The following is a 15,840-nucleotide window of genomic DNA, read 5'->3' on the forward strand; positions in this document are numbered from 1 at the left end:
TGGAGTAAAAATGTCATTTTATCATTCCAGACCATCAGACATCAGCGATTTTGTTCATTATTGGTTCTTGATCTTCTTTAAAACAAGGCATGGTGTGCTGCTTATTGAGATCTTTTAGCCCACTTCCTGTTGTCAGACAGGTCATATTTAAGTGATTTTGTGATTCTTGTGGTCTGGTAGTAATCAGGCCTGGGTGTGTGGAATCAAACTCAGCTTAGCAAAAAACATGGTTACTTATCTAATGATTAAAGAAGGGGGTGGGGGGGTGTTGAAAATATAGAATGCCACTCAAATATTTTTAAAATGTTGCACCATTTTTACTCATATTCCATAGGCTTTGACCTAAGCTTATTTACATATATGTTATATTTAATCATTAGTTTTGCAAAGTTTGATTTTCCTATAATAAAATTGACAAAATCATAACAATGAAAAGAAACAACATATGTAATTCTTATGTGCTCACAATAAATCTCATGGTCAGATAAACTTCCTCAGTCTTGAGTTAGCTTTCATCGTCAGACGTTCGGTCATTTTTTATCTTTTATAGGTGTGAATGATGTTGATCAGCCAAGTGACCATGTGGGACAACCAACATGGACGCCTGAATTTCGCTTGTGTTTTATATGGACAGTTCCCAGGGAATTCCGACCGTGGGCGTTTGTCGCCTTCTAGTGGTCAATTACGTGAACTACAAAGTATCTTCAAATTTATAAAAATTATTTTAAATATTGTATTGCAATGTAACTTGTGGTCACTCAATAGGCTTTTGCTTCGCCATGATAACATTTTCTCTATGGTATTTAGTGGATTAAATAACTTTCTATCAGTTCACAATGCGCGTCAGCGTGGAGCTCCGCTCTGGTCCTCCTTGCTACATCTGCGCTCTGACGCTAGATGGACATTTAATGATTTTTACGTACAAGAGGACATCGGAATCACAGCAAGAAAACACGCAATCCGTGTGTCCTTCATTATCTGCTACTGAATAATCACGATAGTCGAGGCTTTTTGCATTTTCCTGATAGGATGTCATCAGAAAATACTGCGTCACACGAAGGTATGTCTTAATTTTTACTGCACCAGGGCTCAGGGCAGCACTGTGTCGTATAGTACTGGAAGCTATCTTAAAATGTGATGTGGTTAAACGAATAAGATTATTACAGATTTAAAATTACCAGCCATTTCAAGGATAATTGGTTCCCATGTGAATTCAATCAGCCATAGGCATGAAAACAAATCACTGTTAAATTGAATGAAAAGCTATATGCAAATATTGCTGTTTATGTGATGTGGTCAAATATTTCACATTTTTGAGTATTGCTTTATGAGGTACAGTAAATAACCTTAATTTGCTCCCTCCTTGTGCTGTCTGTGTACTCTTCAAACCCTCCCTACTTCCCCCTGTTAACACTACAAATATAAGAAAAAAATGTTCATAATTCTAAACAAATAGGGACATTCCCCATTAATAAACTCACTGATACACAAATCTGAAAACAACCGTTTCTCAGGAACCCAAAAACAAGGACCCGACGTTGAAACTGGTTGTTTCTGAACCTTAACACATTTAACTATTTCTGCATCCTTTGCTTCCACTGCTTCACCATCACTCCTTCCTCTTCTGAGACTCAGCTCAATTCAGTTTATTTACATAGAACTGATTTCTGAAAATGTTACCTCAAGGCACTTTACAAAACAAGCAAATCCAATTTATATACAGAAATACATCTTCAATCTATTCCAATCAAACAGACAGCTTTAAAGTTGATGACATACATTTCAGTTCCTAATGCGTTCACTTTCTGTTTATTATACAGTACAGACCAAAAGTTTGGACACACCTTCTCATTCAAAGAGTTTTCTTTATTTTCATGACTATGAATATTGTAGCTTCACACTGAAGGCATCAAAACTATGAATTAACACATGTGGAATTATATACTGAACAAAAAGTGTGAAACAACTGAAAATATGTCTTATATTATAGGTTCTTCAAAGTAGCCACCTTTTGCTTTGATTACTGCTCCTCACACTCTTGGCATTCTGTTGATGAGCTTCAAGAGGTAGTCATCTGAAATGGTTTTCCAACAGTCTCTTGAAGGAGTTCCCAGAGATGCTTAGCACTTGTTGGCCCTTTTGCCTTCACTCTGCGGTCCAGCTCACCTCAAACCATCTCGATTGGGTTCAGGTCCGGTGACTGTGGAGGCCAGGTCATCTGGTGCAGCACCCCATCACTCTCCTTCTTGGTTAAATAGCCCTTACACAGCCTGGAGGTGTGTTTGGGGTCATTGTCCTGTTGAAAAATAAATGATGGTCTAACTAAACCATCATAGCATGGAATAGCATGGCGCTGCAAGATGCTGTGGTAGCCATGCTGGTTCAGTATGCCTTCAATTTTGAATAAATCCCCAACAGTGTCACCAGCAAAGCAACCCCACACCATCACACCTCCTCCTCCATGCTTCACGGTGGGAACCAGGCATGTAGAGTCCATCCGTTCACCTCTTCTGCGCCACACAAAGACATGGTGGTTGGAACCAAAGATCTCAAACTTGGACTCATCAGACCAAAGCACAGATTTCCACTGGTCTAATGTCCATTCTTTGTGTTCTTTAGCCCAAACAAGTCTCTTCTGCTTGTTGCCTGTCCTCAGCAGTGGTTTCCTAGCAGCTATTTTACCATGAAGGCCTGATTCACACAGTCTCCTCTTAACAGTTGTTCTAGAGATGTGTCTGCTGCTAGAACTCTGTGTGGCATTGACCTGTTCTCTAATATGAGCTGCTGTTAACCTGCGATTTCTGAGGCTGGTGACTCGGATGAACTTATCGTCCGCAGCAGAGGTGACTCTTGGTCTTCCTTTCCTGGGGCGGTCCTCATGTGAACCAGTTTTTTTGTAGGCCTTGATGGTTTTTGCGACTGCACTTGGGGACACTTTCAAAGTTTTCCCAATTATTCGGACTGACTGACCTTCATTTCTTAAAGTAATGATGGCCACTCGTTTTTCTTTACTTAGCTGCTTTTTTCTTGCCATAATACAAATTCTAACAGTCTATTCAGTAGGACTATCAGCTGTGTACTGTATCCACCTCCTGCACAACACAACTGATGCTCCCAACAACCATTTATAAGGCTTGAAATCCCACTTATTAAACCTGACAGGGCACACCTGTGAAGTGAAAACCATTTCAGGTGACTACCTCTTGAAGCTCATCAACAGAATGCCAAGAGTGTGCGGAGCAGTAATCAAAGCAAAAGGTGGCTACTTTGAAGAACCTAGAATATAAGACATATTTTCAGTTGTTTCACACTTTTTTGTTCAGTATATAATTCCACATGTGTTAATTCATAGTTTTGATGCCTTCAGTGTGAAGCTACAATATTCATAGTCATGAAAATAAGGAAAACTCTGAATGAGAAGGTGTGTCCAAACCTTTGGTCTGTACAGTACCCATTACTAAAAAGTTCTCTAGGGAAACCAAACTGATTGCTTTTTGGTACCCACATTGCGGCTTTCCCTCCTTTGAACGAGCATGTCAGGGGACAGCGGATTGCATTGAGTCGTTGACTTTGCATCAGTCATACTGAGCTTGCATGTGGCAACAGTGGAAAGGAAAACTACCTTTTAACAGGAAGAAAACTCTCACAGAACCTGGCTTACTGTTTGCAGTTATCTGCTGTTACCAGATGTAATGGGGTGTAAGAGAACAGACACACAAAAAACTACAGAGGCACTGATACAGAAATACTTTCTACTCCAGCCTTACAGATTAATAAGAATTTAATTATGGGTGTGACCCATATATGGAGGATTGAGTCCTCAGCGCAGCTCCCAGGTTCGAGTCCCAACCCTCCCAACCTGTGCTGCATGTCTTGCCCCTCTCTCCACCCCACTTCCTGTCTGCTTACTTAAAGAAAATAACAAAAAACGAAAGGCCACTTGTGCCACATAAAGAAAAAAATACTATATACAACTATACCTCACATAATTAAACTAACTTGCTAACACTACTAACACAAAAGGAACAGTCGAGTATCAGTATCATTATAACTGTTTAACATATATCTAGTGATGCATGATGTCCATTTTAAAGGGCAAATGATTAATTTCCTTCCAACATCAATACCCCTTTATTTTAAGCTCCATAAATCCTTAATTGTTAATGTATGTGAGTTGTAGGTTTACCAGCAAGGCTTTATGTTATGACTGTAAAAGTTTTTGAGAGTTTAGAGTTGTTGCACACTAGGGGTGAGTGAATGAAGAGACACACTAGAAATTATAAAGGGGTTTATATGCAAGAACGCTGTAGAGAACATTTGTATGACGGCTTTTAAATAGTGGTTCCAGTGTTGTGGCCATCATGCAAGAAAGGGTCAACAGTTTGTGTTCCTTTCTTTTTCAGTCAGCCCAAAATCCCTCATTTCAAAGACTGATCCTTTGGGGATTGTTCTGCTGGGCAGGACTGGGACAGGCAGAAGCTCCTCCGGAAACATGATCCTGGGTAGACCAGCCTTCTGGGTCGAGTTGTCCCCCTCCTCTAAAACCACAAGGTGCAGGAGACAGACCGGGATAGTAGGCAGTCGAAGTGTCTCAGTAATCGACACCCCGGGGTTCTTCCATACAGACCTGTCCCCACAGGATGTCATGGCAGAGGTGGGTCAGAGTGTCAGCTTGTACTCTCCTGGACCCCATGTGTTTTTGGTGACCCTACAGCTTGGCAGGTACACGCAGGAGGAGAGAGAGGCCTTGGAGTGGATGAAGGCGATGTTTGGGCCAGAGGTATCCAGGTTTACCATGGTCCTGTTCACCTGGGGGGACCAGCTGCAAGGCAAATGTGTCGAGTCCTTCCTGGAAGAGAGTCCAGAACTGTCTGAGTTTGTCAGCAGCTGCCATGGGGGGTATCATGTCTTTGACAACAGCAGGCAGGAAGAAATGTCAGGGCACTCCGAGCAAGTCATGCAACTTCTGAAGAAGATTGACGAGATTGTTTCAAACAACCAAGGCGACTGCTACAGCAATGTGATGTACAAGGAGGCTGAAAGTGCCATAAGGGAGACACGGGAGAGGATGCTGGAGGAAAGAGGACACAAACTTCAGGAGGCAGAAGGAGAGCAGAACACAGCAGACATGGAGAGAACAAGGAAGGAGGAAGAAGAGGCCAGGAAGAGAGCTGAGAGGCTTTTTTGGTGCGAGCTCATGGCTGCACTGGGCAGAGGCGCTGCGGAGGGGGCGGGCATCATGGGCAAGGATAAAAGCAAACAAGTTAAGAAGGCGAAAGTGGTGGAAAAGGCGATGGGTCTGGCGGTTTCACCTTTCTTCATGAAATCAGCTGCAAAAGTGCTGGAAGGAGCAGTGAAAGAAGGAAGCAAGGTGATGCAGAAACACAAAAAAACTCTGCTGCACTGACAAGACTTGCCGACTACATGGTCATTTGAGTGTTTGAGTCAAGATGGATCAACTTTATTACAAAGACATTATGTGTGAAAGGAAACTCACAGCAGCATGTTGAACACATCAGTCTCTGCACATCTTAAGAGCACTTTAAGACTGAAGTAATTTGTGTTTCAGTTTGCTCTGAAAACAAAACATAAGCAGATCTTTGAGTGAAGAATTCATCATGTAATACAGAAAGAAGCATGTGGATTTCCAATTTCTTTGACACACACATTTCTCACTTCTCAAATAGGGAATAAGGAAGTTTGGTAAAACAAATTTAACTACAATACTGCAGCTTCTTTGGCTTTTCATAATAACACAATATGATGTTTAGCCCCCCCCTATTAACAAAAACGCCAAAATACAAAAGAAAGTTAACAAGAAATACAAAAATAAAAGTAACATACTTGGCAATAATAAATGCAGTAAGTTATTCAGGGAGTGTGTATCAATACAAACAGTGAGAAAAAAACCACGTTGGGTATTCACACGTAGGACTGGACATTTGGTGATAATGTTTAGTGTAGGAACCTTTGTCAACTATCGAGTGCTCAAGACACCAGCTGAAACCACCTTCAGATTCATTTTCATGGATTCAACATTCAAAACTATTAGTATTAAAACTAAGCTGGTTATATGAAAGATCTCCAGAGTCAAAAGCAGTTTCTAAAAAAGAAATGTTGGACAAAAATACAAACTCTCCTGGCTGTACCTTGTAGAGACCGTGGTGCTCATTCTGTGTCATACATGCATCTACATCTGTACAGCATTGTTGTAGACAAACTTAAAGTTATGCACGAACACAGACTTAAAGTAACAAACAGAAAACCTATAAAATTTTGGTCTACAGATGTAAAACCTTTAGTCCCATTGCTAAGTACAGCTATAGGGAAAGGCAAAAGGACTGCGACCCAACGCTGGACTTTGGCAGGCACAGACTTAAAGTCTAAACCGGCATCGGCAGGCTCATCTTTCCTTTTCCTCGGAGCACTGCAAAAACAGACAACAAACTGTGAGAACAGACTCTCCTTCCGCAGGAAATAAGTAATTAATTTCTGTTTCACATTAGCTTACCCCTCGTGACGTAAAGATAAAAGAAGTCGCAGTAGAAAATGGTCTGAACGACTCCGGACACGACGGCGATCTGGTCGAAGAAGCCCTCCGTGTGGTAGCGCCACACCCAGTTGGCTATGTAGAGGGCTCTGTAGAGGCCGAGGAAGAACAGGTAGTGGGTGGTGATGGACTCCGCCTCGCCTGTCTTTGTGATCATGAAGAGCTGGGGCATTATGGCAACGGACTCCAGGAAGATGGAGAAGGTCCACAAGATCTGAATGAAGCAATGAGGAGAGGGGTATATCAAGCACTTTGAAAAAGTATTTACAACCCTTGAACGTTTCCACATTTATGCTGACTTGCAGATTTAATGTCATAGACCAACACAAAGCAGTTAATAATTGTGAAGTGGAAGGTCAATGATGCGTGGCTGAAATGCTCCCATTCTTTTTTCAAAAACAGCTCAAGCTTAGGCCCAGGAAAACTATCCCCCAGCATGATGCTACCACCACCATGTTTCACAGTGGGGAGCCTTGAAACTTCTTTACAACTTTATCCTTGACCCATCTACTCTGTCTCTTGTCTTCATGATGTTCTTTCACAAACACCTGTGGTCTTCATAGAACAGCTGGATTTACACTTTTAAAGGCGGTTTGTTGCACTGGAATTTATTTAGTGGTATCAGAATAAAGGAGGCGTAACACAAACACGTTCTGGATTTAATTGGCAAAAATTTCCTTCTGCTTACAAAAGGAATACAACGTGCATGCTACATTGTATTGCTTTATCATTTAAAAATATATAAGATGCACTGAAGTTTGTGGCTGTATGCACTGCACACAATGTATTTAACGTGAAAGTGTTTCATCTAGAGATTGCTCACTGAAGTGACATAAAAGAGGCTACAGGACGTACAGACTCTTGTTTATTTACCTCTAGTGGAGTGAAAGCATAGTTTTCCAGGAAGGACAGCCCAATGACTGGAATCAACAGGAACTCCACTCTGAATGTGTCGTTCTCTGAATTGTACGTGTTCTTGAAGCGCATGTAGATCAGGTACACTGTCGCATAGGACAGTGCCAGAAACACCACCTGAGAACAGAGTCAAACACTGATTAAAGATAAGACTTTCATCTTATCACTTGCTGTCTTGCATCATCAGTACAGACTAGAGCTGCTCAACACATTGCGTTACTAACGTATATGGTTGCCACTATATTTCAAGTTCCGTGCATTTAAAATCTGCTTGCAAATGGTATATGAGGCCAGTTGGGTGAACATTCACTGTCTTTCTTAGCCACACCATTTGAGATCTTAGTGAATGAGATGCGACAGTTCAGAGAGACTGAATGGGACACTGTGATGACGGAAAAACAGTAGTGAGGAGGGTGTTGTTTAATTTGAATCTATATTACCGGTCCCATACTCAAAAACAATGTCGCAGTGTCACGCTTTTCTATGTCATGCAGCCCGAGTCTTACATAATCTAATTTTCTGAGAAACTTTTCCAAGTAAGCCAAAGTTAACAAAAATATACACTTGAAATATATCACTGTGTGTAATGAGTCTTTATAATATATCCAGATGACATCCTAATGTATGAAGATGCACCAGTAAATGTCGATGCGTGCAAGGGGAAACCTTTAAATATTCATGGGTATAGTTCATCTAATAGGAGAACAACACTATGACTGCTTCACACAGTAGCTTTGGAAGAGAGGCCAGCATTCAGGCAGGTTTCCGATGAAAAATGCACAAATGTGGTATCTCCAAACGTACCTTCATGACTGAGTTGTAGGCTGAAATGTAGACTGTGAATAGGTCAAGGTACCTGGTGGTAAAAACGAGTGCAAACAGCACCTGAGACTTCCCAGAGATGCCTATATGAGGGGTAGGGGTGGACAGAGGAGAACTTGATTAAATGCAGCAGCAGATAATAGCACCGGTAAACTTCTGTAATAATGTAATTATTACCAGTTGATATAATTGAGTTTAAGGCTAGCCCCAGTGTAATAAAGTAGGTGGAGCGCTGGGTTTTGTTGACACTGCCACGTAGCCTTAACACACATACACGTAACCATACCTGTGCAAACTGTCCCCCATAAAAAAATCTTAAATATATAAACAAAAGGTGTCACAGTGACTATGTGAACCCTGAATAACTAAAGCATTTAAACTGCTTGCACACACATACAGTGAAGCTGAGGAGTCATGCAGCAGGGGAGCAGTTACTGCAGAGGTAGCTTACCTGCGCAGGATCTGGAGCTCCATATCTTCATCAACAGGATGAGAATAGCCACCAAATGGGACACGTCCCCTGCCAGTCGAAAGATATTCATGCTGTTAAACTTAAGGGAACTCCTCACAGGGCCTTCAAACTCCCACAGCACAGACGTCTAAGTTGCTAACCCACAAAGGGGAAAGAAAAATGAGCTCGGAGCAGATTAACAGAGAAAAACAAGCTAGCAGCTTCGCTAGACGTCTCTGTTGGCTCCTTGTCTAAAATATGCAAATTTAAACAGATGAAATGTCAACAGATTCCCAAAAAGACTTCTGGTGTGAGTGAGTTGAAGTGCTCCGATAAATAAGCTGGGAGAGGACGTGACGTGGCTGTTAAGCTAGTTCGACTAGAATCAGGCACTTCCGCCGTGTTCTGTTTGAGCTTTCAATATAAAGGTCTTCACCTTTTTTTTGCCGCTTTAACCCAGTTAAATACTAGAGAAACGCTATAAACAGGAGTGTTTCGAAAAGGAGAAAAAAAGATTAGCTATCGTCTGTTGACATTTTAAGCGGTATTGAATGTGTGCATTGTTCGTTAAAATCGAGAGCTTTTATTTTTATTTTGATTATACAGATTTCCGGTGTTGTTTTTTTTTACTGTGTGGAACTTGACAATATGGAAGAAATGGCTGCAGGACATTTTAAACGTGTAAATCCTTGATTAAACAGCAGGTGGCGACAGGTTATCAGAAATTACAAGCACAAAAACATCCATCCATCCATCCATCCATCCATCCATCTACTAAAATTATGAAGTTTTCCAACTTTTTGCCTTTGATATATTTCAAAACTATTGTGCAGTCAAAGTCATGTTTATGGCATAAGCAAGCTTTAAAGAACTCCACACATTTCCATTACTAATATTATTTTACTCTGACTGAAAGGGGAGTAGATAAAAGCAATGGGTTTTGGATGTTCAGAAATATTTGTCAGAGCTCTGATGATTGTGCCTCTGGTGTTGGTGTGTGTGGCCACACAAGCTTTTAAGAAGATGCTTGTATTTCATTCAGCTGCACATGGGTGTGAAAATGGGACAGTTTCAGATCTACTGTGGCCTGCCGTCAGTTTTGAGTTGAGTTGAATAAATTGTTTGTTTTTGTTCAGCTGCCCAGCCCTGCTTGGCCTGTAGACCAGAAGATCTGGGAGTGCATCTTGTTAGGTAAGACTAACTTCTTATTTTTGTTTTGTTTTGTTTTCTAGGGCCACCTCCCTATTTTTACAGCAGCCACAATTTATAGCAACAAGTCCTTAATCTATGAGACCTGACTCTGATTGTGCTATTCATATGTGAAGCTATTTGGGATTCTGAAGTTGCTGTGTTAGCTGAGGTGTGTTGCATGTTAACTTTGCTGTGAATATTGCATTGGTCAGATTTTTTTTTTCTGCTCTCGGTGGAGGAGGACGCTTTTTCTCTGTCTCCCGCCCCCTCCCATATCTACCCTGCTTCAGCTCTGTGTCTTGTCTTCTTTTTGGAGCCTCTTCTTGCATATCTTCCAAAATTCTGAGTTATGGATTTGGTCGGCTGGTCTCTCAATGCAATTGATCAAATTTCTCGAGGAGAAGACAGGGTGAAGGAGAGCCCAACTTGTCCGGACTGGACGTTTTTCTCTGGATACACGATGGATTCCTGGCAGAAGTGGAGTATTGTGTGTTTGTCAATAATGTCAGTCGAGGATGTGCAAGATGTGTATATAATTGGATGTTTGATATCAGGATTTCTGCTTTTTGGAGTCAGCGGTTACCTGGCATATCGAGAAATTCGGAGTGTCAGCAGCTGTTCTGGCCATTGTAAGGCTGCCTGGCATGTGTGATGGGATCTTCAGAGCGATCAACACTCAGACTGAGATGTTACGTGAGCTGAATCGCAGACTGGATATGATCCTTACACAGGATCACAGGCAGGTTGCGGTTCCTGGACTCAGGGGTGAAATGGGATGAATCTTGGAGAAAGTTGTTCGCTCGGATCTGGCGAAAGACCAGGAATTTGGCTGTTTGGATTCGCCTTTGAGAAGCACCAGCGAGACTCTCAAGGCTGATGGAAAATTAAGAGTCAGCCTGACCCAAATAATTATTGTTTTTCTGAATCTGGCTCCTCTGCACGGCCTTGATGGCTGGCTATCTTCAACTTCTCCTGGAAGTTATGTAAACATGACGCTCTGCTCCCTCTGCCCCCTCCCTTCCCTGAGGACATCTGTGGACCTGCTCAGAACTTTGTGGCCAGTTGATGAACATTCCAACGTATCATCAAGGACAATGGCCTTTGTGACAGTGCTTCATGGACTTACTTGCACACACTCACTTGCACACACACACATGCTCAAGATAAACATATGCACCCCCTCACAATATGTTGTTTTGTCAACTGTTGCTTCTTTGTGCTGAGGTTTTTTGCAATCTCAAATTGTATCCTGCTAAGGATAAAGTGTGAAATATGATTTTTTCCCTCTACTTTCTTGTACTTCCTGTACTTTCCATGTTTGGATGGGTTGTACTGGAATTCTAATTTCCCCTCGGGGATCAATAAAGTATCTTTGAATTGAATTTATGTCAGCGTCTCCATTGATTTTCAGGACATTGTTGAGTATGCATAGTGCTGCCTGGAATAACTAGGTCTTTAAGTGCCACATTTTTAATAGGTTTTATTTTTAGAAGTTCCTGTCAGGAATCCGGAGGTTTGTGTTGTCTGTGTATCTTTTGGAGTCCCTAGGTTCTCCGCTGGACGGCGCATTTCCACCTGTGCATGGGGGCGTTGGAGGCCTGTGTGCTTCAGGTGTGCTACTGCACCCTGGTTAGGAATCAAGCTCTTTCAGAGGAGTATATGAGGAGCTGGCTGCGAATCCTTCATCGCTTGACTGTTAACTCACAGTGGTAATCCAAGCCTCCTGAGGGTCCTTATGTTTCCTTATTTATCAGCTTAGTCTGACTCTCTCCTCTCGTTTGTTCCTAGTTAAAGGTTTCCCTGTGGTGACTCCAGGCTCATACTGGAGATTCCCTGGATCACAAGTCTCAAACCATCTACCTCCTTGCAAGATCTTCTGGATAATCTCATCCATTGCTGGCAACCTGAAGGCTCCTCATTTCCCTCTCCTCTGTGCAACCTGTTTACCCTCTGACACCACTTGTTTCTTTACCCACCATCTCAAACACACTCGGACGTAAACCCTGGATCCTGCTCGTTCCCCTGACATCATAATCTGCAGCCACCGGTAAGCCTGCATTAGTTGCCTTCCTCATTTCTCTGGTCGTTTTGCTCCCGCTCACATCTCCACTCTTTCCCAGTGACACTGCAGTCCATTTCCCCTGTGAGGAACCCGGTCAGGATCAATATCTCACTAACAATTTATTCATTGTATTCAATAAACCCTTTAAACTCTTTCCAGTCTCCTGAAAGTGTTGTGCATGTGGGTCAAGAAATTAAACAAAACCATGACAGCTCTCTGCTACTGATTTGTTTTAAATGAACATTGTGCCGTTTCTTATCAAATGCTTAAGTTTTACTATTAATGTTTTAATGTTTTTTTTTCCTCTACTTTTTAGGCAGAAAACCTCTTTTGTCTACTGTTTTTTCTGTCTCCACATACCATATGCTGCATTAGTCAGGTATAAAGAATGGGCATAAAATGAGAAAAGCAACCAAAGTCTAAAGAATTTTTTTAAGACTCTCACAAAGCCATAAGAACTACTGTCTATGAAAACGTTAAAAAATTACAGGCAAGTTTTTTTCGACATGACAGCAAAATATAAATATAGATGCAGAGAAATTTGTCTGCACATCTGGAAAACAGTTGTGTAAAAACTTTTTTTTTGCAGTAGCAAAATCTCACAACGTTCTAATGTAATTCTCATGTTTTTTACGATAGATTATTACAAGATATGACGTTATAACTGTTATTCTATTGCTGATGTGGCATGTCTGTGCTTCCCTACCAGACAGATCTGTGACCAGTCCTACAAAATCTCTCTACATTGTCTTTAGCCTTCTTATTCTGTTCTCTCTCCCTTTAGATCACTGAACAGGTTTGCTAAAGGATAGGATTTGTTTTGTTTTGTTTTGTTATGCAAATTTCAGTGTGCTGGTGCCTATCTGTGATTGGTGGATCTGTAAGATGGATGTATGCGGATTGATTACCTGGATGAAAATGACACATAAAAAGACGCCGCTGCAGACTGTCCATCATTCATCCTCTGTTCATCCCAACCAGTCACACCTTTGTCTGTGCACCTGTGCACTCGTATAAACACTTTGAATCTCTGTTGTGTGGAGGGGTTAGGGGTGAGTTGCCATTTCAGTTTGGTCCCTGTTTTCTCCTGTTATTTTAGTGAAGGTCATCAGTAATTTTCAATTGTTTATTTATGTTAACTATGTCAGCTTGGGTTAATATTTCAGCGTTTTCGTTTTGTTGTTTTTGTTGTAAAGCTCTCCCTGGTGTTAAACCCATCTCCTTCTCTCTATGTTAAAACCTCAAAAAAAAACCATAAATAAATCCTTCTAAACTGTTCAACTTCATCCTGTGGCTTCTTGAGGTCTGACGAAGATGATTCACCATGCTGTGACCTGGCCACCCCTAGACAGGTCAGAACAGGAGACATAAAAAGGTTATTTATATGTCTGGTAGAACATTTCTGGGTTGATTTGGCCCCACTTTGTATCATTATCCCACTAAAAGACAGAGTGACTAATCATTTTCAGTTTTCCCTTATGAAGTCATGTTCTTTAAGGTTCTCAGGACCTTTGGACAAGTCCCAGCATCCATCTTTTATTTCACACCAAACCCACCTGGAGTGGTTGTTGCTGAAAATCTCTTGATCACATTTATTCAGAGCTCACATTTCCAGTTAAAGTCCCAGTACAGGTTGGCAAACTTCTCAAGTTTACTTTGGTCATGAAAATCCCAGTAGATCAGCAGTTTCTGAAATATCCAGACCAGCCTGTCTGGCACCAACAACCATGCCATGTTCAAAGTCACTTAAATCATCTTTCTTCCCCATTCTGATCCTCGGTTTGAACTGCAGCAGATCGTCTTGACCATGTCTACACGCCTAAATGCATTAAGTTGCTGCCATGTGATTGGCTGATTAGAAATGTGGACAGGTGTACCTAATAAAGTGGCCGGTGAGTGTATGTACCCAACTTGAAATCTGTATGATTGGATTGAATTGACCTTATAAAATGTCTTGAGATGACGTGTTGTGAATTGGTGTTATATAAATAAAACTGAATTGAATTGAACTGAATGAAATTGAACTGAAACATCCCATGGTAAAAGTAATAAGAAAAATCAAGAATCAGGATGCAATAGGCACATTTTTTTGCTTTTTTACATATTTATTAAAATCAGTGGGGTTTTTTTTTTTTTTTTTCTCAGACAATCATGAAGGCTGAACTGTAGTCTCAGAGCAACACATGTTCTGTAGAGGACATCCCAGAGACAGGACTGACCCATGTTAAGGCTGCCATAACAGGTATGAGCTGAGCTAAAGGTTATGGGAACTAATCTGACACCCAGGCCTGATTAGAAGCTATTTTTATGTCCACACAGCATGGCGAGTCTGCCTACCCAGTTCTCCTCAGATGATGGACTGTGGGAATGTTAATCATGTCTCCTTTTCTGCAGAAAAACATCCAGTTGTTTAGCTTAGTGCCAGTCACAAATTCTCACTTTTTTTTCACTGGCTTAGATTCTTTACTCCATGAGATCTTTGGATATACTTAAAGCTATCATTAGGTCTATAGGTCTAACAATAGTGCCTTGCAGAAATCATTTCTACATTTCTTACACATTACAACTGCAAATATTAGTATTTGTAAATATCTTATTGGGATTTTAGATGATGGATCAACTCAAAGTTCAGAAGGAAAGAAAATTATGTCTTGTTTTATTTATCAAACTACCTTTTAAAACCGTTTCGCTTCAATTACAACTGCATGTCTTGCACAAGTATTGGGCCAAGGGAATGCCATGATATGGCAGCCCAAACCATCACTGATCCACCCCCATGCTTCACTCTGGGCATGCAACAGTCTGGGTACTCTTCTTTGGGGCTTCTCCACACCGTAACTCTCCCGGATGTGGGGAAAACAGTAAAGGTGGACTCATCAGAGAACAATACATGTTTCACATTATCCACAGCCCAAGATTTGCGCTCCTTGCACCATTGAAACCAACGTTTGGCAATGGCATGAGTGACCAAAGGTTTGGCTATAGCAGCCCGGCCGTGTATATTGACCCTGTGGATCTCCCGACGGACAGTTCTGGTGGAAACAGGAGAGTTGAGGTGCACATTTAATTCTGCCGTGATTTGGGCAGCCATGGTTTTATGTTTTTTGGATACAATCCGGGTTAGCACCCGAACATCCCTTTCAGACAGCTTCCTCTTGCGTCCACAGTTAATCCTGTTGGATGTGGTTCATCCTTCTTGGTGGTATGCTGACATTACCCTGGATACCGTGGCTCTTGATACATCACAAAGACTTGCTGTCTTGGTCACAGATGCGCCAGCTAGACGTGCACCAACAATTTGTCCTCTTTTGAACTCTGGTATGTCACCCATAATGTTGTGTGCATTTCAATATTTTGAGCAAAACTGTGCTCTTACCCTGCTAATTGAACCTTCACACTCTGCTCTTACTGGTGCAATGTGCAATCAATGAAGACTGGCTACCAGGCTGGTCCAATTTAGCCATGAAACCTCCCACACTAAAATGACAGGTGTTTCAGTTTCATTGTCCAACCCCTGTAGTTCTAACACATTCACATGCTTTGATCTACACCATTTCGCTGGAGCTCTGGCTGCATGTTTCCTGTTGTTTCGGCAGGAAACAACAGGAAACATGTCTTTTGCAGCTTCTAACAGGTTTTCTTTCTGGTGTTTAGCTCCATCCATCTTACCATCAGCTCTGACCAGCTTCCCTATCCCTGCTAATAAAATGCATACCCACACTATCTTTTACCATGAGGATGGTGTGTGATGTGCAGTGTTAGTTTCCTGCCACATGTAGCGTTTTGCATGTAGTCCTTTTCTTCTTCTTTTTTTGGCTGTCTCAACAGATTGTTCCACCTGAGGTGGGG

At 41.5% G+C, this 15,840-nt stretch overlaps 2 protein-coding genes across 3 annotated transcripts; one reads left to right on the forward strand and one right to left on the reverse strand.

Moving 5' to 3' along the window:
- The first annotated feature begins 759 nt into the window (after positions 1 to 759).
- Positions 760 to 14,331, forward strand: LOC124863597 (GTPase IMAP family member 4-like). Of its 2 annotated transcripts, XM_047358052.1 has the most exons (4): positions 761 to 1,060; positions 4,404 to 5,371; positions 9,875 to 9,929; positions 14,137 to 14,331. In XM_047358052.1, exons 1-4 carry the CDS (start codon positions 1,030 to 1,032, stop codon positions 14,151 to 14,153), a joined length of 1,071 nt encoding a protein of 356 aa, XP_047214008.1. In that variant the 5' UTR covers positions 761 to 1,029; the 3' UTR covers positions 14,154 to 14,331. The 2 variants fall into 2 exon arrangements, with proteins under 2 accessions (XP_047214007.1, XP_047214008.1); XM_047358051.1 differs by lacking the exon at positions 14,137 to 14,331 and having other exon boundaries at positions 760 to 1,060; positions 9,875 to 10,259.
- LOC124863598 (ER lumen protein-retaining receptor 3) lies at positions 5,432 to 9,105 on the reverse strand. Its single transcript, XM_047358053.1, has 5 exons — positions 8,739 to 9,105; positions 8,270 to 8,370; positions 7,424 to 7,582; positions 6,512 to 6,764; positions 5,432 to 6,427 (listed from the first exon to the last, which is right to left on the reverse strand). The coding sequence occupies exons 1-5, from the start codon at positions 8,827 to 8,829 to the stop codon at positions 6,384 to 6,386; spliced, it is 648 nt and encodes a 215-aa protein (XP_047214009.1). The 5' UTR covers positions 8,830 to 9,105; the 3' UTR covers positions 5,432 to 6,383.
- Positions 14,332 to 15,840: the final 1,509 nt, after the last annotated feature.

Source organism: Girardinichthys multiradiatus, chromosome X (assembly GCF_021462225.1).
Source record: "Girardinichthys multiradiatus isolate DD_20200921_A chromosome X, DD_fGirMul_XY1, whole genome shotgun sequence".
NCBI lineage: Eukaryota > Metazoa > Chordata > Actinopteri > Cyprinodontiformes > Goodeidae > Girardinichthys > Girardinichthys multiradiatus.

What these genes read in the sequence shown, in the direction of transcription:
- LOC124863598 (XM_047358053.1), bottom strand. Translation starts at nt 8,829, where the DNA reads ATGAATATCTTTCGACTGGCAGGGGACGTGTCCCATTTGGTGGCTATT. An exon ending in CCTACAACTCAGTCATGAAG is followed by an intron (nt 7,583 to 8,269) that starts GTACGTTTGGAG and finishes CTCTGTTCTCAG; the next exon opens with GTGGTGTTTCTGGCACTGTC. An exon ending in ATGCTTTCACTCCACTAGAG is followed by an intron (nt 6,765 to 7,423) that starts GTAAATAAACAA and finishes TGCTTCATTCAG; the next exon opens with ATCTTGTGGACCTTCTCCAT.
- LOC124863597 (XM_047358051.1), top strand. Translation starts at nt 1,030, where the DNA reads ATGTCATCAGAAAATACTGCGTCACACGAAG. An exon ending in AAATACTGCGTCACACGAAG is followed by an intron (nt 1,061 to 4,403) that starts GTATGTCTTAAT and finishes TTTCTTTTTCAG; the next exon opens with TCAGCCCAAAATCCCTCATT. An exon ending in CAGTGAAAGAAGGAAGCAAG is followed by an intron (nt 5,372 to 9,874) that starts GTGATGCAGAAA and finishes GTTTTTGTTCAG; the next exon opens with CTGCCCAGCCCTGCTTGGCC.